Genomic DNA, 22,949 nt, shown 5'->3' on the forward strand with positions numbered 1-22,949 from the left:
GTGCTCAACTCTGTCTGCGCATTCCACATTATTGTAACGCTGCTCGGCCATCTGGGGATGGAGTATGGAGGTATTTTGCCGCCGTCGACTTTGCAAAATGACTCCATGCTGTGTTAAGCGGAGATGTGCTGAGGCTTTGGGAGGGCAGCAGGATGCCCATCCTTGTGCACCGCACTGTGGGTGTTATGCTGCAGCATCCCAGAGAGCACTTTGACCATGGAAATAATTGACCTCGCTGTCCGCTCTTTATTACAAACTGTAGACATTCTCATACAGCCGCCAATGCATTAATCTATCAGAGACAAAGCTCTACTTTAAGCCTGCTGTAACTCAACCTTAAAAGTCACAGAATATATTACAGTGTGTGATGTACACATAAATTGCCTTAAAATTCCCCTGCATGTAAGTAGAGAATATCATCAGGGAATTAAATTGTTGAGCTGCAGGGTTGCCCAGACAATTGCATTTTGAACATTCACTGTTGCCAAAAGCCACCACTGCTCAACATTGGTGGTTTGTGCTTCCAGTTTGAGGAGACAACAAATTTCACCTTAGATGTTCAGTCTTAGATAAATTTACATTTTACAGCTGGGAAAATATAGTAAAAATGTATTCAAAATGTATAAAATATATCTTGAGTGAAAGTCATGTACAAGTTTGCTGAATAAAATAAATACATTTTAAAGGGGCACAGTTGGAAAACACAGCAGAAAATGTATACCATGGTCTATTATTGAAGGATGTTTTTGCCATTACAAATACTTTCTAATCACTGCTTACTGCCAGGTATAATATATGGATCAGAAATATAAACAATAACAGAGGAAATGGAGCAAATGCTGAGCCGAAAGTGTGCAAAGAAAAATACACGCTTTCAACTACACTGAATAACAGAGAAAGGAATGCATGGATCAGAACCCAAACACATATAACAGATAACATTAACTATTGAGAAAGTGGGCTGAGCAGGACATATACCCAGAGAAGATGACTAATAGACAAGACTGGTCATGGAATGGCAGCCAAAGAGGAAAACACACCCACGCCAAGAGAATGACCACCACAGAGATGGAGCAATGGGATCATATGTGCAGGAGTGAGATAGATTTTAGATCTTCATTCAGCAGTGGATAGACTATGATTGATGATGAAACAGGCAAAGGTAGATTATTATTTTTACGTGTCATTTGCCAAAAAACATGTTAATTGGATAACTGACCAAAAACAAGGAATACGTGAATTGTTGAATGACCAGGTTCTCCAGTGGAAGCCCAGATGGCCATTGTACAAGAGTCAGTGGTGCACAGCCTTGGGTGTCACACTGTTGATCAGGATTTGTACCGTGTGTGTTTATTTACTCTACTCCTGCAAAGACATTAGTTAACAACTGAGCAAGAATATGAAGGACACTTTTAATAGGGCTTGTTGACTCATTTAACTTTGCATCTGTTGTCATTCAGGGGCCGGCTTTATTTCCTCGCCTGGAGCTTGTTTGATGCTGTGTGACTGGTCATATATTGGCTGTCGCTCTTCCCCCACATTGCCTCCACGAATTTAATTCAGTTATTGAGGTGAACACTAAAAATTAACCCGTAAAAACAAAGTTTTTCACTATAAATCCTTTATATGCGTGGCATCGGTTTTATTTTATTATTCATTTCTGTTTTTCTTGAGTAAGAGTTTCATTTTTATCACATTGGTATTTTAAATAAAATATGAAAACAAAATTTCCTAAAAAGTGGCAAATTTTGGAAAAAAATTTTCACGAAAATAAATTGTCACGCACAACGAGTCTGTGTGCAAAATGTCAACTCGATTGGATCACGGGAAGTGGGTTAAAAAACGACCGAAAGATTTGCACGGTCGTAAGCGCGCAAGCAAGCAAGCAAGTGAACTTAATATAAAGGATTTAAAAAGTACAGGCAACATGTGTAGTGGCTGTATACTGGGGCAACAGCAACTTATTTTATTTCCTTCCAATTATTTTTTTTATTTAACACGTAGGCTTTCGTCACCATTATGATTTGTAATAGATTTTTGGGTCACACCATTCGAGTAAAATGTACTCATGTGACTAAAATTGACTGTCACGATCTGACCCAAAGATCAATTATGAATAATTTCTATTTAAATTGTCATTTCAGCACCATGTCAAGAAGACACATTTTCTAGATATGCTCTCACAGACAGGAGTATGTCATCTCAAATCAAACATCAGTCCCAGAAGATTATATAAAACAACTAATTTTATATGCCATTTAATTACAAATCTTATCCAGTAATAGGTGGCGCACATTTTCATATGCTTTGCAAATAGTGTTCCACGCATGACATTCAGTGCAAAATATTCTAGTCCTGAGAGCTGCAATCTGCAGAATGTAGTGACAAATCAGATGAACAAATTATGCGTATTTTTTGTCCATTCATTGGTGTCAGGATTGTGACCATCAATTCGCTAAAATTGAGAAGCTCGGTGGCTGCCCAGATTCAAATTTGGGATGTTAGAGGTGCCGCTCAGTGCACCTATATAGCTCACTTGGCCACCTTGGCTGTGGAACATTCTTAATTGAAACCCTGTGAATGAGGACTCGGGCATTTTGCATAAATCTCAATACGGGGAGTAATGCATGTTCGGTCTACTTGCTGAGTGTAATTCAGCTGCGTATGTTTTAAAGGAGACGTTGATGACCCTGTGATGTTAATTGCTAGAGGAGGATATTGTATGGCAGTATCAACACACCAATCACAAATTAAAATAACACCTGTAATTTATGTATCAAAATGTGTGTAGCTTTTTCCATTCGTAATTGCATTGGCTAATGCCTCCATTACGTAGGATATACTATCAATAGGAACTTAAGTGGATACATAAATGGCATTTATTTATATTGCTCCAGGTTTGACCTTCACATCACTGATAAGGCATTGATGCTGGGTATGTGAGAAAACGATTGTTTTCACACAAATGCATATAATTATGAGTATGCATGCATAGGAAAGTTTACATTGGGTATTGTGAGATTCTCAGCAGTTTTGTTATTGCCTCACTCACTGATTGTGGGTGACACTGCGTGATGAATGATAGATATGCTTCGTGGCACACATTAAAAGGGGTTCAGTGTGCTGAATGACCTTCTTCCAAATTGTGGCTTCGTGTTTTTTTAGATAACGCCTTTGAGAAAAAGTTACAAAAATATAGAAAAAAACCTTTCTACAGTTGTGTAATGTAGTAACTCCACGGGAGACGACTTCACGGGTAACACACTCTTTATTTTATCAAACTTGGTTACAGGTGACTAACACCTACTTTGTATCTCGGGTGACAACCACCCACTTAGCTACTTGGCGACTAACGCCCACTGAGCTACTCGGATGACCAACATCCACTTAGTACTCGGGTGACAAACACCCACTTAGCTACTTGGCGACTAACGCCCACTGAGTTACTCGGATGACCAACATCCACTTAGTACTCGGGTGACAAACACCCACTTAGCTACTTGGCGACTAACGCCCACTGAGCTACTCGGATGACCAACATCCTCTTAGCTACTTGGCGACTAACGCCACTGAGCTACCCGGATGACCAACATCCACTGAGTACTCGGGTGACAAACACCCACTTAGCTACTTGGCGACTAACGCCCACTGAGCTACTCGGATGACCAACATCCACTTAGCTACTCGGCGACTAACGCCACTGAGCTACTCGGCTTCACTAGGTCTTCAGCTCCGTCTTCGGGTCTTCAACTGGGTAACTCCCCCCGAGTGCTCTCGCGCGTCCCCCTTTATACCCCACCTGCGGACGTCGCTGCGAGCACCCACTTATTCGACCAATCGCCGGGCGCTGGCTACGATCCTCTTTTCCCACATCTCATCGTGCCTCACCACTCACTCCGCGCCGCCTCGTCATCTGTCACTCCCGGCGCGCGCGTCCACACCACGCCCACTGCGCGTGCCCAACCCCGCACCCCGCGCCGCCCCGTGATCCATCACTGTCACAGTCGGCGCACGTCAATACCACCACTACATCACCCCCTACCACATAGCTCGCAGCCGCCCCGGCTGCTACAAAAATATACAAACCCTCCCTGTGTGCCCCGTAACACAACACAACAACAAGAACAACAACTAAGCTAACAACACAACACGACGCGAACACCACCATCCGCAACCCTCAACCAATGCCACCGCGACAATAGAACAATATATACAAACCGGCGAGTGACAATAGCAATGTGTATACAAAAAAAATAAATGGAAATTTTTTTTTTTTCTTTCGACTCGTGCAGTGTCCCCTTTTCTTCCGAGCGTCCCTACAACGGGACATTACCCCGGCAGAGGGGAACACCGGGCGAGCTCGGTGTAGAGCACAAAAAAACCGTCCTCATGAAAATTGTTGAGACCTAGCCCGAGTCCGCCTTGCCGGTCCGTCGTACGGCACCAGACGCGGTTGAACGTCCGGTGGTGCCGGCGGTTCAGGAAGACATCGGCCAGGCATCGAGGACTCGTGCGTGCCCCGGGGTTCAGGCTCTCGACGGTCAGCAGCCGTCAAGCCCGAGGCACCTGGGGGTGGGTCAGGTGGAGACACGTGAGGATCAGCCTGCGACACCTCCCTCCCCGAGTCGACGGTCACATCACACGCCCGGTCGTCACGGCACAGAACGGGGTCACACGGTGCCGCATAGGGCTTCAGTCGGGAGGGGTGCACATACCAACGGCGTTTCCCCCATTTAATCTGTATACTCTGGGGCCGTGCAACCCGCACAATTTCCACCGGTCCCCTCCAAGGTCTCAACAACTTGGGGGACGTAGCCAACGGTGCATGTGGACAATGCAGCCAGGCCTTATCGCCTGGTTTCCAATCATGCGTATGCACCCTCCGCTCATGCAATTTCTCGTTTGCAATTTGCCGCGACCGCGAATTCAACCTTGCCCCCTCCCGCGCTTCAGTCAATTTGGCGATATTAAATTTGATGTGGTCTGCCAATTTAGATTTTGCACGTGGCTGGGAAATCCCCAGTTGGACGTCCATGGCCGGATCGGCCTCCTGCCCATACATGAGAAAAAATGGGGAAAACCCTGTCGCCGCATGAGGGGCCATTCGATAGGCCGCGAGTACCCCCGGCACCTGTAAGTCCCAATCAACCTGATCGTCGCAGACCTGTTGGCACAACATAGACGTAATCGTTCTGTTCAGACGCTCAACCATCCCGTCAGTCTGCGGGTGGTAGGGGGAAGTACGCACTTTCTTTGTACCCAACAGGTCGCACACCTCGCGCAACAAAACGCTCGAAAAATTCTTCCCTTGATCCGTCAGCAAGCGTTCGGGGGCGCCCTTGTCCAACACATAACCCTGGACAAAGGCGTCCGCCACCGCCGCAGCCGACTGGTTGGCGAGCGGCCATGCCATAGGCCATCGGGTGAAGTATTCCACGCCAACCAGCAGGAACCTATTTCCCCTTGGTGTAACCGGAAAGGGCCCCAAGATGTCCAACGCTACCAATTCGTTTATACGCGAAACCTGAATGGATTGCAGCGGTGGATTAGCTGGCAATGGTGGCGGTTTCCTTTTGGCGCACCCTACGCATCCCTTAAGAATATTTGCCACGTCGTTACCCATCCCCGGCCAATAATAGTCTCGCTGGATTAGGGCGAGCGTTTTGTGAAAACCCAGATGCATGAGCCGTTCATGAGCTGCCAGAACAACCCTACCCCGCATAGCAACAGGCACCACGAGCACGTGACGCCGGGACATGTCGTCCCACCTCATCAACAGGCCCTGTCTGCACACCCAGGAACCGACCCGCGCCTCCCCTTGTTCGGGAGCGCCAACTTTCCGACGCAGCGTAAGTAGGGAGCTGTCGGACATCTGGAGGCGGCCCCACTCAATGAGGGGCAACGACAACAGCGAATCCCTCCCCGTGGGGGCGTCCTCTCCCGGGGTGTCAGTGGCGGCGAGCGCAACTCCCGGGGTGCCGGCGACCGGGGGTTTGCACCGCGCTGATCCCAACAAACATGTGCAGTCCGTGCACGGCGGCAACCGCGACAAGGCGTCCGCGTTTGAGTGCCGCAACCCTTTTCGGTAAATCGTCGTGAATTGGTAGTCTTGAAGGACCTCCAACCATCGGGACAATTGGCCCGATGGCTGCGCCACGCGCATAGCGTATTGTAGAGCCGCATGGTCCGTCCGGACCGTAAAATGACGGCCGTAAAGATACGGCCTGAATTGCTGTGTAAAAAACACAATGGCTAACAATTCACGACGAGTTACGCAATAGCGTTGTTCTGCGGGGGAAAGAACCCTACTACCGTAGGCGACCACCCGTTCAACCCCCCCGACCAACTGTGAGAGCACCCCCCCGATACCCGTATTGCTGGCGTCCGTGTCAAGCAAAAACGGTTGTGTGAAATCGGGGTAACACAAGGGGGGAGCCTGCACCAAAGCGTCACGGAGGGAGCAGAACGCATCCTCCTCCTCTGCCCCCCAGTGAAACCTCACACCCTTAGCCGTCAAAGCGTGCAGGGGCTTGGCTATGGTGGCAAATTGCTTGACAAAACGACGGTAATAGGAGGCAAAACCAATGAAACTACGAACCTCCGTGACCGAGGTTGGCGTTGGCCATGAGCTGACGCAATGCGTCTTAGCAGGGTCCGTCGAGATCCCTGAACGACTCACGATATGGCCCAAATACCTGACCGATTCCCGAAGCAGAAAACATTTAGCCGGTTTAAATTTTAGCTTAGCGGAACGCATCCTGAGGAACACCGCTCTCAGTCGCTGGAGGTGCTCCTCGAAAGTCCGACTAAAGACGATAATATCGTCAAGATAAATCAAACAGGTATCCCATTGGAGGCCCGACAAAACCAATTCCATGAGTCTCTGGAACGTGGCGGGAGCGGAATGTAAGCCCATGGGCAAACGGTTGAATTCAAAAAGGCCCCCAGGTGTCCGGAAAGCAGTTTTAGGTTTAGACTCGTTATCGAGTGGCAATTGCCAAAATCCAGAAAGCAGATCGAGTGTGGAAAAAAACTGCGCTCCCGCCAAGGCATCCAGCGACTCATCCATCCTGGGGAGCGGATACGCATCCGCCATCGAGATTTTGTTTAAGCGGCGGAAATCGACACAAAACCGCAAGGACCCGTCCTGTTTCTTTACTAGGACAATAGGAGCACCCCACGGACTAGAAGAGGGCGAAATGATATCGGCCGCCAACATATCATTAACCGCCGATTGCACATGTTCCTTCTCGGCCGGGCTGAGCCGGAAAGGATTCTGACGAATAGGGGCCGCGTCCCCTGTAGCTATGTGGTGGCGCAACAGGTCAGTGCAGCCGATATCGTACTTATGTTTGCTGAACACGTCAGCAAACTCGATGAGCAAACCCCTCAATGCTCCCAATTGCACCCCGGACAAGTTAGCAGAACCCGCACACAGCGAGTCCAACCACTCAGTCCCCTCATCACTTTGAGGATGCGACTCGACAGTAAAATCTGCTTGAGCCACGAGCCGTTCCTCAACGGGCAGCGGCGCGGCGTGAGCCAGCACCGTTCCCTGCGCAATTACGGCCGGCCGCGACCCCGTATTCAGGACCATTACGAACGGCTCACTGTCCCCTCTCACCATGGTTTGAGCAACCGCTAAGTCGAGGCCCTTACTGGCTCTGTTTGACGGCCCCAACAGCACCCCCTGTGCCTCCGCACCCACCTCGAGTGGCTTCCTGAACCGAAGGGGTACTAACATTTGCGATCCCGGGGGTACCCGTACAGTGTGAGTCGCCAGCGCCTGCACCGTCGCACAAACCGTGCGCACTTTGATAGGGCTCGACAAGAAGGCAACCCGCCGACCTGACGGAAGCTCTATGCAGGCCTGATCAATAAGAATTTTGATGGGCATTTTTGACAAAAAGTCCGTACCTAGCAAACAGGGAACGGCCAGCGATGATGATACAAAAATAGGGCCCGCTAATTTAATGTCCCCAATGCAAATAGTCGCCCGAATCTGGCCGATGATCCCCAGGGATCCCCCATTCGCCGCATAAAATGGCACGTCTACCGGCAGAAGGGGTCTACTTTGGACGGGAAGAATGTTATAAATAAGGTCCGAGATGATGGTGGCCGACGCACCCGTGTCAACAAGCACCCGGACCTCAACCCCGTCAATGAACCCCGTTACCACGGACGACCCGGCTGACGCAGCCACGATCCTGTAGGCCAATTCGGACCACTCGACTGCTTGCGGGCCGCGTACGGACCCCCCTCGCCGAATTGAACCCCCGGCACCCAGCCGCGAACCCCCCACCGCGAAGCGGCGACCCGAATGTGCCGTGTTTGTGGACCGAACGTGTGAGGTGCCGCGACTTGCCGGGTTTTGTTGGGATGACTTGTGGCCCTGGTCGTCGTCCCGACGTGGTCCTGCGGCGCGCGGACGCGGGGCCCGGCACCCGGCTGCGACGTGACCCCGAAGGCCGCAGTTGTAGCAGACGACGGACGTCGTAGGTTTCGGTTGCTCCAGCTTGCGGGGCGAACGTGTGGGCGAACGACCTCCCGTTCTCCACTCCCCCGGACACGATGCAGCGAAGCCCCGCTCCTGCACCGCAGCTGGCTGAGGTTCGGCGATCGTGGCGGCCAGTGCCGCATTCCCCGGCCATTTGCAGACGACCCCCGGCTTGCGTTTGAGGACCTCGTACGCGTGAATGCTCGTGGCGATCGCCAGGGAGCAGATCTCCATCTCGTCTGCCACGTTGATGGGGACCCCCAACTCGTGGGCCAACACCAGCAGCTGCTCCGTCACCATGGCGTCCTTCCCCTCCTTATCCATGCGGGGAAAAGCCGCGTCCGCCAAGGCGAGCAGTGCCGTGCGGTAGGCTAGCGTCGTTTCCCCAGCCACCTTCCGCCGATCGTAGAACTGGTGGCGGCACGTGGAGGGCGGCCCGAACACCTTCGCCATCAGGTGTAGTGCGGCCTGGAGCGTAGAGCGGGACGACCTTGCAGCAGATGTGAAGGCTGCAAGCGCGTCGTCGTCAAGCATCGCTGGCAACGCACGCAGGGCAGTGGTGTCGGACCACCCCGACATCTCCTGATGAGCGAGGAACCTTCGTTGGAAGGCTCCCCAGTCGCCCCCATCCGCCTTGAACGCCGACAGCGCGGGCAATCTTTGCTGGAGGACCCGATCGTCGTCGACGTCGGAGAGATTTTCCCGCGCTCCGCTGGAGTTGTGTAAAATGTCGGCTCGGTTGTCAGGCGCAAAATGGAGGGCTCCGGCGCGCGCCGATGACGTGGGCTGCGCTGCGCGGAGGTGTCCGGCCACGTGGCGTCCGTCTTTCCCGCCAATCGGTGGCGGCCCCCCAAAAACGGCGGCAACTTCCAGGCTTTTGGCGCGAAGCGCCCTTTGGCGGGAATCCTCCACCGTCGCTTCCTCCACGACCCCCGCAGCCGTTTTTCCGCTCGCCGGAACGGAGATGTCGGCCAAGACAGCGGCGGCGGCGAGTAGCAACTCCGCCAAGCGGGCGTGCGCGTCCTGGAGGCCGGTGTCGGAGGCAAGCGGAGCGTCGGCCATCACCGCGAAGTGCTGCATCGGCGGCAACTCCTCGTCCTCTACTCCCGAGGTCGGTGTCCCCGGTACGCCGTCGTCATCCCGACCTCGCTCGTGGGTACGGGTAGTCTTCCTTGTGTCCATACTTCTTGAAGACAGGTTTACTTCTGACGCCAGTTGTAATGTAGTAACTCCACGGGAGACGACTTCACGGGTAACACACTCTTTATTTTATCAAACTTGGTTACAGGTGACTAACACCTACTTTGTATCTCGGGTGACAACCACCCACTTAGCTACTTGGCGACTAACGCCCACTGAGCTACTCGGATGACCAACATCCACTTAGTACTCGGGTGACAAACACCCACTTAGCTACTTGGCGACTAACGCCCACTGAGTTACTCGGATGACCAACATCCACTTAGTACTCGGGTGACAAACACCCACTTAGCTACTTGGCGACTAACGCCCACTGAGCTACTCGGATGACCAACATCCTCTTAGCTACTTGGCGACTAACGCCACTGAGCTACCCGGATGACCAACATCCACTGAGTACTCGGGTGACAAACACCCACTTAGCTACTTGGCGACTAACGCCCACTGAGCTACTCGGATGACCAACATCCACTTAGCTACTCGGCGACTAACGCCACTGAGCTACTCGGCTTCACTAGGTCTTCAGCTCCGTCTTCGGGTCTTCAACTGGGTAACTCCCCCCGAGTGCTCTCGCGCGTCCCCCTTTATACCCCACCTGCGGACGTCGCTGCGAGCACCCACTTATTCGACCAATCGCCGGGCGCTGGCTACGATCCTCTTTTCCCACATCTCATCGTGCCTCACCACTCACTCCGCGCCGCCTCGTCATCTGTCACTCCCGGCGCGCGCGTCCACACCACGCCCACTGCGCGTGCCCAACCCCGCACCCCGCGCCGCCCCGTGATCCATCACTGTCACAGTCGGCGCACGTCAATACCACCACTACAGTTGTATTAATGAACAGCTTAACAATGATCCTTCCAGGACATGGCCTGTGTATGGAGCGTAGTACATGATTTCTAAACAAGTGCCTTGAACTCATTTCCCCAGCAATAAACTAACGTAGTGTTTGGTGCGTGCCAAAGTGTAATTCTATGGAACGTATTTTCTGTCATTCATCTGGCACCATCAGCACCCATTTCTCACTTTAGAGCCATGTGAAATTTTGTAGCGGTGTGCAGAGTTTGAGTCGATCCTTCTTTACAACCTTACCAAGACAAAGCTAAAGATCCCGCAATATCGCTTTAACAGGTTGTTAGGTCAAGCGTTAATAGCGACCACCTATGATGGCCGGCATTGTGCATGACGAGTGGTGTGGTCAGCACTATTCTCTGCCATCTTTGTCTCCCCTGTACTTGTGTTTACATACCGCATTAGATACCCATTTAAGGCTGATAGGGGAGACCCACGACCAGTTCAAATATGAAGAGGGAAGATGATGGTAACCTCACATGCTGTGCATACGTTTGAAAATATTGATACATTAAAATGAGCCTTAGCGAATGAGATACTGTATATACTTATACAAGTTTCTTTATTTTTATTATTAATTTCCATTTACCTTTTTCATACGATTACTTTTAACCCCTGTTTGTCTTGTTTTCATAGGACCCATATTTTTACACAATTGTTTATTATGAAATATTTTATTAGGCTTAAGAACATAATTACTTATGTTCCTGTCTCCCAAGTCTACTTTCACTGTGTCAACTGATATCAGGGTAGAAGCATTTGAGCACTATCAATGTGATTGGCTACGGATGCCTTTATATGCAGTGCATCTGTATATAATAGGAGAATCATCCCCTAATGAAGCTGTGTCGTTGTTGCATGGAGCAGCAAGAGGTGAAACACATGGGCTGCTGCAATTGAGATTGGAAATTTCCACCTCTGTTTGAGCTTAAATGCCTATTAAGGAAAAAAAATACTTTGTAGCACAAGCCACGACACTACATGCCCAATTAACTTTTGTTTGGGTTGTTTAAGAGAAGCTAAACATGTGTGGCATGTGCTAGAGAAGAGATAGACTGATGTGATATAGAAGGATCTTCGGGCAGAGTGCACTTCCCTTCTGTGAAGCCAGCGGTGTCCGAGTAAGCGTGTGTGAGGAGGCTCGTGAATTATGCTGCACAGGGATTATTTTTTATAAAGAACAATAACGATAATGTACAGATGTTTGTCAATATACTGCTGGATTAAGGCCTGCCATGCCATGTCAATCATGGACAGTGCAGGTTAAACCAACCCCAATGACTGACAGTGCAGGTTTGTGAAAGGGTTAGATATGGTTCATAGGACAGCGCAGTAACCACTCTATCCCTACTCCACCCCACGTTTTTCAACGGTTTTACTCAGCTTGATTCCTCTGTTTGTCGTGGTCAAATCTTGTAATCAAAATTTCGTCCACTTCCCCTTGTCCAATCAATTCCACATTTTGCACACGTACCCAGATCCGGTGACAAAGCATGCCTGTATCAAAATCGGCATCAATTAATACATAAATTCGCTACTTTAAAGCTATTTACATTTTGTATGGACGCCTTATTATTTATATATATATTTGTGTAGGCCAAAAACGCAGCGGTCCCTAAACTGGAATCGGCTCGCACAAAAAGCAGGCGCCGCTTGTCTCAGGCGCCATTGACGTTCTTCTCGACCGTGAGTTAAACGAAGTTGTCTGTCGAGAAGACAGAGTCTGAAATTTCAGACTCTGTCTTCTCGACAGACCTGTTCTCCACCTGAGGACGGCTGCTTGCGTTGTGGCCGAAACGTCGTGAGAATTATTTTATTATGTTTTATTTTTATTATTTTATTATTTCCATTCTACGTGACTTTACCGAAAAAACCAAGAAGATGAATCCCTGCAGTCATGAAAGCTTTAAATCGAAATTTAAACGAAGTTGTTAATGAAACCGTTGTTTTAAAAAAAAAAACTTTTAAAAGGAGTTTATTATATGTGTCGTGCCATTGTTCAGCAGTATGGTTATCACCATTGATTATTACCTGCAGTAGCGGACATGTGCCAACAGAGGTCAGTTTTGCCCATACAATGACCACCACAAAGTAATACATTACTCCATGTGTAATAAAGGACTCTTTCACTGTGTCTGTCTCCGTTGTCCTTTATTCGGGTTCTTACAACTTGTCCCACACGGCCCTCGCTCAGAGCCTCCCCGCTTGGCAGCTCGACAGCTGCCGTCGCTCCCGTAGCCTTTCTCCACTCCGATGCAGCTCCGCTGCAGGTTTCCTTGTGCAGTCTTTCAGCTGCTCTCACTGCAGCTCCACCGCTGCTCCCCGTTCCTCCCGTGCCCGGTCACCGCTGGCCGACGGTGCCGAGTCTCACCGCGTGGCGATCTCGCCACTCTCCACCCTCTGCCCTGCGTGGCCTCTCCTTGTCTCTATTCCCATACTCTCCTCCCGTCTCTTCCGGTTCTCTCCCTTAAGAGCTTACCCCTCTCTCTCACGTGACCTAACCCCTCCCCCCGTGACGTCATATCCGCGAGGCCGTTTACGCCCGCATTTACACCACCCTCCCCCGTGGAGAAAATTCCAGCCGTCCTCGGCTGAACAACAACAACAAGTAATGAGAGCGAACACAACCATCATACATGCGAGGACAACGAAGCATACAATAAATATAACAACAAGAACACGAACAGTATAAATTAACGAAACGTAAGGGACTTAGACCGCGTGCGGGTTGCCGGCCCGTCCTGGACAGGCGGCGGCCCCCCTGCAGACCGGGAACGCGACGGATTTTTAAGAGCGACAGGATCAAGTCTTCCTGTCGCTATTGGAGGCCCGCCAACGTCCCGGCCCCGTATCCCTGAAGGCCCAGAGTCCGGGGTGTCCCGCAATCGTGTCTGCGGCGGGGTCGGAAGGGCGGCGGGGCTCGGTGTCCCCGCAGCCATGGTGGGCACACCCCGAGCAGAGTCCCCTGTGTCCTGCAGTGTCACGGCCAGCTTGTCTGTAAAAGGCACGACAGGCGCTCTTGCAGGGTCAACAGGCACAGGCAAGGGTGCGTCGGCAGCAACAGACCCCGGCAAGGCAACATCAGGAGATGACGCATCCGTTCGAGGGGCCACATATGGTTTCAAGCGAGACGTGTGAACGTACCAACGCCGAGATCCAAACTGAACGCGTGCAGACTGTGGGTTGGGAACCTCAATGAGGCGAACAGGCCCTTGCCATGGTTTATGTAATTTAGGAGAGGTCCCTGGCCGCACCTGTGGGCAATGCAACCAGGCCATGTCCCCCACCTTCCAGGGGCACTCCCCCTTAGAGCGTCGAGCGCACCGTTCGTTCCGGGCCTGGGCTTTGGCCATAGCCATGCGGGCCCGTTCCCGCGCCTCAGTGACACGGCGAACGGTGTCCTGAATGTAATCAGGAAGAGGTATAGTAGGTCCCCTCACTCCTGTTCCCAACTGCACATCCATCGGCGGCACGTTTTCGCGACCGTACATAAGGAAAAACGGCGAATATCCTGTAGCCGCATGCGGCGTCATCCGGTATGCCGAGAGTACCCCAGGGATATGCAAATCCCAATCTGATTGTTTTTCACTCACCGTGTGACACAGCATGGCGGACAAAGTCCGATTTAGTCGTTCGACCATACCATCCGTCTGTGGGTGGTAGGGAGATGTCCGTATCTTTTTAGTTCCCAGAGCCGCGCACACTTCACCCAACAATTTAGAAGAAAAATTTCGGCCTTGATCTGTGAGGAGCCTCTCCGGTGCCCCCTTGTCCATAACGTACCCAAATAGAAAGGCGTCTGTAATGGACGCCGCCGACTGGTCGGGCAAGGGCCAGGCCACCGGCCAGCGGGAGAGGTACTCCACCCCAACTAGCAAGTATTTATTACCTTTAGCGGATGGCGGGAAGGGTCCCAAAATATCTAACGCCACCAGTTCATTAACTCGAGATACCTGAATAGACTGTATCGGCGGCACATATGGGTGTTTAGGTGGCTTCCGCCGGGCACAATCGGGACACGCGCGAACGTGACCGACGACATCCGTTGTCATGCCGTGCCAAAAGTAATCTCGCTGCAACGTCAATAGGGTCTTCTGCACCCCCAGATGTAAGAGCGTGTCGCAATGCAGAGTCCTAATCAATTCGTACCACAAGGATGCCGGTACAACCAGACGCCAGCATTCCTGTAACCCTTCCCTCCACATCAGCAGACCATCGCGGAGAGCAGTTTCCGGCGTACCCCCCGAACCCGGTCCCCCACTCTCCTTTGCAGCCCGATTCCGTAAGGTCACCAATGAATCGTCCAGCATTTGTTCTCGAATCCACACAGCCCTTGGAAGATTCAAAACCCCATCAGCCGGTCCCGGCCCCATTGGAGCCTCAGGCACCTCGACCGCCAACGCGACAGGCTGAGGGGGATGCTGGATCGGCGCACACCTATGTGTCCCGGACGCGCACGCGCAAGGGGATCGCTGCGGCAACCTAGAGAGCGCGTCCGCATTCGCGTGACGCACCCTCTTCCGATGGTGAATTTGAAAGGAAAATTCTTGCAGCGTGTCCAACCACCGCGCCAGCTGGCCTGATGGTTGGTCCACCTTGAGAGCATACTGCAAGGCCGCATGATCCGTGCGCACAATAAACGAACGGCCGTAGAGATACGGTCGAAATTGACGGAGAAAGTACACAATAGCCAAAAGTTCTCGGCGAGTGACACAGTAGCGGGTTTCTGCGGGAGACAAAACCCGGCTACCGTACGCCACCACGCGCTTCACACCGCCTTTGGACTGAGACAACACGGCCCCAATGCCCGTGTCACTCGCGTCCATATCCAAAATTAAGGGGTGATCAAAATCAGGATAATCCAACGTCGGCGCCGTAGCCAACCGATCGCGCAGGCCCTGAAACACCGCCTCTTCTGGCGGTCCCCAAGCAAATTTCCGTCCTTTACCCGTAAAGAGGTGCAAGGGCCTCGCGATCGTCGCAAAATTCAGAACAAACCTACGATAATATGAGGCAAACCCCAAAAACCGACGCACATCCCCCACCGTGGCCGGGGTTGGCCAGTCACGGAAACATGCTGTCTTGTCCGGATCAGTGGCAACCCCGTCCGCACTAACGATATGTCCCAAATAGCGCACGGACCGTTGCAGTAGGTGACATTTCTTCGGTTTGAATTTCAAATTAGCGGAACGCATCCTGGTGAACACCGCCTCCAACCTCAGTAAATGTTCGTCTGATGTGTGGCTGAAGACGATAATATCGTCTAAATACATCAGACATGTCTCCCACTGCAACCCCGTTAATACCAGTTCCATCAACCTCTGAAATGTGGCGGGGGCAGCATTCAACCCCATCGGAAGACAATTAAATTGAAATAACCCCTGCGACGTACGGAAAGCAGTCTTTTCCCGCGAGGACTCGTCAAGGGGAAGCTGCCAGAATCCCGGAGAGATCCAGCGTCGAAAAAAACTTCGCCCCCGACAAGGCATCGAGGGAGTCGTCCATACGCGGCAGGGGGTACGCATCCGCCACGGACACTTTATTCAATTTCCGAAAATCCACACAAAATCGCAATTTCCCGTCTTTCTTTTAAACCAAAACAACAGGCGCGCCCCATGGGCTGTTAGATGGAGATATTATGTCCGCAGCCAACATGTCATCCACTGCCCCTCGAACATGATCTCGTTCCGCCGGACTCATCCGATGCGAGTTCAACCGAATAGGGGCAGCGTTCCCTGTGTCAATATGATGGGAAAGCAATGAGGTGCGTCCCAAGTCCAAATCGTCTGAGCTAAACACGTCAGAATAACTCAACAATAACTTATGAAGCGCGCAACGTTGGTCCCCGGAAAGGGAAGGATTTTCCCCGCACAATTCGGCGATCCAGCGATTATCTGCGGCCCCAGGGCCCGAAACACCGGCAACCATGACCTGGCTGCCCAGATAATCCTGGGCCGTAAACGCCGTAGTGGCATGTGCCACAACCGTACCAGCTGGCACACACACGTTTTCGGTACTCCCATTAAGCACCTGCAAAAATGGCTGCTGGTCCGGCCGGACAATAGTTTGCGCCCCGACGAGCGCCGATCCGCCCGTTATGGTGGCGGACGGCGACAACAAAACCCCAAATGCACCTTCACGACCAGGCACAGGTTTCCGATATCGCAAAGGGATAAGCATCTGTGAGCCAGGTGAAATGTCAACAGATACCTCGGACAGCGCCTGCACCTGGCTGACTTGAGCAGGTCGCCCCCAGGGCGATGGCAGAAATGTAATTTTACGACCCCCCGGTAATTCAATACAGTTTTCATTAATTCTTATTAGAATGGGCATTTTGGCCAGAAAATCAGTTCCCAACAAACAAGGAACCGCAAGGGACCTCGAAATTAACACAATTCCCTAGGCCGACACTCCCCCCATATATATATTGGCGTCCACCTGGCCCACAATGCCCATACTACCCCCGTTCGCCGCGACGCAGGAATCATAAACCGGACGCACGGCCTCTGGTGGGATGCCCAACAGATGGAAAATTACATCCGATATAATGGTCGCGGACGCCCCGGAGTCCACTAAAATACGCACATCAACCCCCTGTATAGAACCAGGCACAGTGGACGAACCAGTAGCGGCCGCGACGACCCGCCGTGCCAATTTACGCCACTGCGTTACCGAGCGACATGGCCCCGTCGATGGCCTCCCGTCATTAACAACACCCGGATCGCGCGACAATGGTGATGAATGAGGTGTCAAGCCTTGCCGGGTGTCTGGTGCGCACCGACTTGCCTGTCCTGGAGGATCCTTCCGCGGCGCGTCCGCTGTCGAGGCCTCCTGCTGGGGCGGACCTGGGATACGGGCCCAGCAGTCCCTGGCGTAATGGCCCTTACGACCGCAGCGGAAGCAGTCGATGTCGTTGCGCCGCGCCGCAGGCCCCCCATCCCGACGCTCCCGTGTCGGCGGTGCAGATTGCGGCCCCGGTCTACTGCGGGCCGACCACTGAGCAGAGGCGGCTGTCAGCTCCTGCGGGCCCCCCCTGTCAGGAACGTACACCGCCTTCTTGGGATCCCAACCCACGGCACCTCCCTCGATGATGGGCCCCCCGTCCACGCCGTGACTTGCTTCCAGCGGCGTAGATTGAACTGGGCATCCAGACATTTAGCGGCCGCCCGGGATGTCAGCTTTTCGTGGCCACACACCGGCATAGGGATCCCCAAATCCCGGGACAGCTCGAGCATTTTTCCCAAAATGAGGGGTTCGAGTAGGTCAGGCTCCGTCTCCGGGTATGCGGCCATGGCTAACTCCAAGACAGCACCCCTGTACACGGCGACTCCTCGGGTGCTCGCTGGCGTTGAACAAACCGGCGATGAGCATCATCCGGTGGCTCGTATGCATCTGCCATCTCGTCGAAAACTCCTCTCAACGTTTTTTTCTTCTCGGCCTTTATAGAACGGAAGAATCGCACCGACTCGTCGTCGAGAAGAGTTGGTAGAACCTCCAATGCTTCAGCGTCAGTCCATCTGGCGGAGCGCACCGCCGCCAAAAATCTGCAGGCGAAAGCACTCCAATCGCCACCGATGGAGAATTCTTTAACGGTTGTCAGATGACGACTGCGACTCCTTGTTGCGCCGTCCTCAGCAGATGACTCATCACGCGGCATATTCAAAATGACGTCGCATCGCAACGCGGAGATCGCAAGATGGCGGCTTCCCGCCGTTCTTCCCCTGCCACGCCCAAGATGGCGTCTTCGTGCCGCGTGGCAGATGGCGCTGACAGCGCAGGCAAGGCGGCGGCCTGCAGATCACCACCGGCCCTCCCCGACGCCATCCTCGGCGTGACGAGCTCGCACAATTGCGCCAGCACGATTTTCAAGGTCTCCAGCTGCGCCGCCATCTGTCTCCATCGTAAGTCCGCGTCCTCCGGCGCGGACGGGTCCACCGACGCGGCGACATCTTGTACACCCGGACCCGTACTCGTTCCCGCACGGATCTCCTCTTCCATCGCAGGCAGGTCCACCGCCTGAGGAAGGTCGTTGTCGTCGGATGATGTAGCAGATGATGGCGCAGGAATATTCTTTCTTCTGAGCTGTTTTGACATGCCGTTTCACTTCTGACACCAGTGTAATAAAGGACTCTTTCACTGTGTCTGTCTCCGTTGCCCTTTATTCGGGTTCTTACAACTTGTCCCACACGGCCCTCGCTCAGAGCCTCCCCGCTTGGCAGCTCGACAGCTGCCGTCGCTCCCGTAGCCTTTCTCCACTCCGATGCAGCTCCACTGCAGGTTTCCTTGTGCAGTCTTTCAGCTGCTCTCACTGCAGCTCCACCGCTGCTCCCCGTTCCTCCCGTGCCCGGTCACCGCTGGCCGACGGTGCCGAGTCTCACCGCGTGGCGATCTCGCCACTCTCCACCCTCTGCCCTGCGTGGCCTCTCCCTGTCTCTATTCCCATACTCTCCTCCCGTCTCTTCCGGTTCTCTCCCTTAAGAGCTTACCCCTCTCTCTCACGTGACCTAACCCCTCCCCACGTGACCTCATATCCGCGAGGCCGTTTACGCCCGCATTACACATGTATGCAAGACATGCACTCTAACACGTGTGTATTATAAATCAACTTGTTTCCCTCTTCACTAGAAGTTACGTTTGATGGTGACAACGCATGGCAATGTGGGCACAGGACATGTGATTGTGGCAGGGACGTAATGAATATGTTTGTGATGCAACTAACCTTGGCTCTAAAAGGAAAACAAACAGTGCCTACCACTTAGTTCCAACGCTAAATGTTCTCAGGGAACATGTTCTCAGGGAACATTTAACAATTTGTGAATTGCGCCCTTTGTCTTGACATCTGAATTTTCATTTATCTTGCTGCTTTGCTGAAGTTATTGAAGATGGTGTGTATGTACGTATGCATGAAATACTTTCGGTTTTGTTCCTCTCAAACTAAGGTACAAATGTATGAAAGAAAACATTGGGCTTCAGTGTTATCAAATGTGCTTCCTGAGAAGAGTGACAGCAATATATTGTATTGACCTTTCAGAGTTTGACTTTCAATCCCATCATGTAGCAGTTGGTAATATCATCCTTTGAAAGATTATTGTAGATGTACGTATGTGGAGAGTGGTGCTATCGTGGTTAATGTAATTTATAAAGATTGGCAGCCATGATTAATCCACTGCTGGTTGAAGGCCTCCCTAAGCTGTTGCCATTTCTCATGATGTTCCTTGTTAAAATGCTGGTGGTAAAAAGTTTGTTTCCTGAGCATGACTTCATAACAATTATAATAGCAATGGCAATTTCCACCTGATTATGACTTGGGACTCTTCATTCATCAACTCTGGCTGTGTAAAATGTGTAAAATGGGTAACTTATGTGGTGTGGCCAAAGTCAGCACTGCTGGTTTGCTGAAGTTATTGAAGATGGTGTGTAGCTACAAAGGCAATCAAGTGTACTTGGTGTCAACCACACCATTGCCTTGTATTTAATGTCAGATTTAATCGGTGCTTACTCACAGCACCTGCCTATTGAGTCTCTTTGGCTAAATCTGTGTTCTTTATCTGCCTCAAAATAATTCGGTTTTTCTTTTGCCATAGAGTTATCCAAAGATAATGTGTAAAAGATATGGTATTTTAGCAGTATATCACCCATTGTGTTATTTATCATTCGTGAGAAATCAAATATACTGCATGAATAATGCACGCATGTACACATGCATATGTTGATTTAGTACCAAAACATGTAATCTTTGCTAGTTCAGTTAGAATATACAGCAAGGCCAAGCCCCATGTAACAGATGTCAATGTGTGTGTTTATGGATTGGTGGGTTTATTAAGTTGCAACAAACTATAACTCTGGGAAGCAGCATGCTGCATGATGTCAAAGGAAATGCTACAACGCATACACATGTAAGCGCAGCTTACAGGTCATTTAATGTGTTTTATAGGGGAAATTATATTCCGCGGTATCATGATTTCCCCCAAGCAGTACACAACTGCTCGCAAAGATTTTAGTGTATGGTATGCTCTAAATGCACTGCAGACTGGCTCCGCATTGCTACAATGGGTATCTTTCTTCTGAAAATCTTACTTTGAAGCTTCTCTAACATCCCTGCAAGTGAATTCTCAACTTCATTTAAAATTTAAAATCCAGTACGATTAATTAGCAAAGCAGGAAGCTTATCTCACAATTCAATGAATTGTCAGAATTAATTGTGAGTTTTTGTGTGCATGTGTGTTATTGTGTTAATGTATATTTTGTGTATGTATGTATGTATCTGTGTTTCTGTGGGTACATTCATGTGTGTCTGTGTGTGCGGCGGGGAGCGGTAGTGTCGTGTGTAGTGCGCTGCGCTACGAACCTGGCGACCGGGGTTCGATTCCCGCTCACAGCCAACATCAGTGAGGCCTTCATACAGCAGCGGATTTGCAAAAGGCTGTAAAAAAAAAAAGTGGACATCGAAAATGTTCTGATAGCGCCTTCCAGTGATGTTTGCCAAAAATCTATTCAATTCGTTGGGCTCATAGCGAGCACACTAAACACTATAACGCTGCTCCCCATATCTGTGTACGTGTGTGTGTGTATACGTGCATAGTAGGGAGCGGTAGTGTAGTGTTTACCGTGCTGTGCTATGAACCCGTTGACCCGAGTTCGGTTCCCGCTTATGGCCAACACCAGTGACGATTATCTGAACCAGTCTCGGGCCTCCCTTAGGTCGACTCAGCCTCAAAGGAATACTTAGTGCGGTGTGTAAACTTCGCCATAAGAGAGACAATGGCGGCCGGGCATGGTGCTGGCCACCCACCCCTTCGTGTGACGTGGCGGTCTTCATAGGTGCTCGCAAACAGCACTTGCCCCAACAGTCTGTTAAGGTTATACTGGGGATCTTTGTATTTGTGTTTGCACCTGTGTGTGCGTATTCACATATGCGATGCATTTTTTAATTGTGTATTAATATATATGCGTGTGTGCGTGTGTGTGCTCAACGTGCGGTTCCAGGGTTCATGATGCGCACGCGGCGCGTGCTGGGCGGCCCCGTCGGTGCTGGTGGTGCACCCGATGGCTGTCCCCACCTGCTGGAGGCAGTGCCATGCGAGGGCGCACTCTGTTTCCGCTGGCGCGTGGCCGAGGTCAGCATCTGCATCCCCACCAACACCAAGTGCGGCGCAGGCACCCAGTTCCAGCGCGTCGTGTGCACGGACCAGCGCGGTATGACATGGGCACAGCAACACGTGCGCCAACACTCTAACCGTACACAGAAGTGGCAATACAACAGTTTACCTTCACAACTAAGTGACGGGGACGTCACCACGATGCTCGTGCCAGGCTACTTGCACTTTTAGGTCATGTGAAGTACTGTACTGTATTGAAAGCTCTTTGGCTGGCAGTTATGGAACTAGACCCAGGTGGTATGGTTTCATTTACTGAGATAATTAGCAGATGCACAAACTGTGCTCTTCTCCAGATTTGAAGCTTTCGTGACTGCAAGGATTCATACTCTTAGGTTTTTTCGGTAAAGTCACGTAGGTAAAAAAACAATATAAATAATTACATAAATAAAAGAACAAATCATGTGATTTATTATTTTATTTTTATTATTATAAATCATGTGATTTATTATTTAATTTATATTATTTGGTTTATTGTTTATTTACTTATTTCCCTGCATGACTTTACCGGAAAAAACCTAAGAGTATGTGCTCTTCTCTACTTTGGCAATCATCGCCACTTGAGAGACATCTGAAAAAGAGCTTTATAGCTCATTTGATTCCTCCGGTATAAATAAAGATTCTCATTCTGTCAATCATGTACACACTGATACGCAAAAGACAAAGGTAACCCATATAGCATGCACAGGCAATGCTGTTCGTGAGCACTTGTGAAGGCCACATGGGCGGCTGGTGTTTTCACCACCATGCCCAGGCACCTTTGTCTCCCTAGTGGCGACATTTACACACTGTACCAGGTACTCATTTGAGGCTAAGTCGACCCAGGGGAGGCCCATGACCGGTTTAAATAGTCATCACTGTTGTTGGCCGTGAGCGTAAATTGAACTCAGGCCACCAGGTTCATCGCACTGCATGTTAACCATGATACAAAGACAACAATCCCCTTTATTTCCTATTAGCAGATTGTTGGGTCAAGTGCTGTTAGCGAGCACCTTTTAAGGCCGGAATCTTACATGAGGGGGTGGGTAGACAGCACCACGCCCAACTACGTTTGTCTCCCGAGTGGGGATGTTTCCACACTGCACTAGGTACTCATTTGAGGCTGAGTCGACCTAGGAGAGGCCCACGACCAGTTCAGATAATTATAACTTGTGTTGGCCATAAGCGGAAATCGAACCTGGGTTGCCAGGTTTGTAGTATAGTGTGCTAACCGCTACAACGACAAAGATCCCCCGTATAGCCTG

At 51.0% G+C, this 22,949-nt stretch overlaps 1 protein-coding gene across 6 annotated transcripts in view; it reads left to right on the top strand.

The window, feature by feature from the left end:
* LOC144933004 (thrombospondin type-1 domain-containing protein 7A-like) overlaps positions 1 to 22,949 on the top strand; it is a 576,967-nt gene that overhangs the window by 278,318 nt on the left and 275,700 nt on the right. For all 6 annotated transcript variants that reach the window (XM_078857465.1, XM_078857438.1, XM_078857456.1 and 3 more), the window contains one exon: positions 21,536 to 21,745. In XM_078857465.1, the coding sequence (XP_078713591.1) occupies positions 21,536 to 21,745 (210 nt within the window). The remainder of the gene's footprint in view (positions 1 to 21,535; positions 21,746 to 22,949) is intronic.

This window comes from Lampetra fluviatilis, chromosome 1 (assembly GCF_964198595.1).
Source record: "Lampetra fluviatilis chromosome 1, kcLamFluv1.1, whole genome shotgun sequence".
NCBI classification, from domain to species: Eukaryota; Metazoa; Chordata; class Hyperoartia; order Petromyzontiformes; family Petromyzontidae; genus Lampetra; species Lampetra fluviatilis.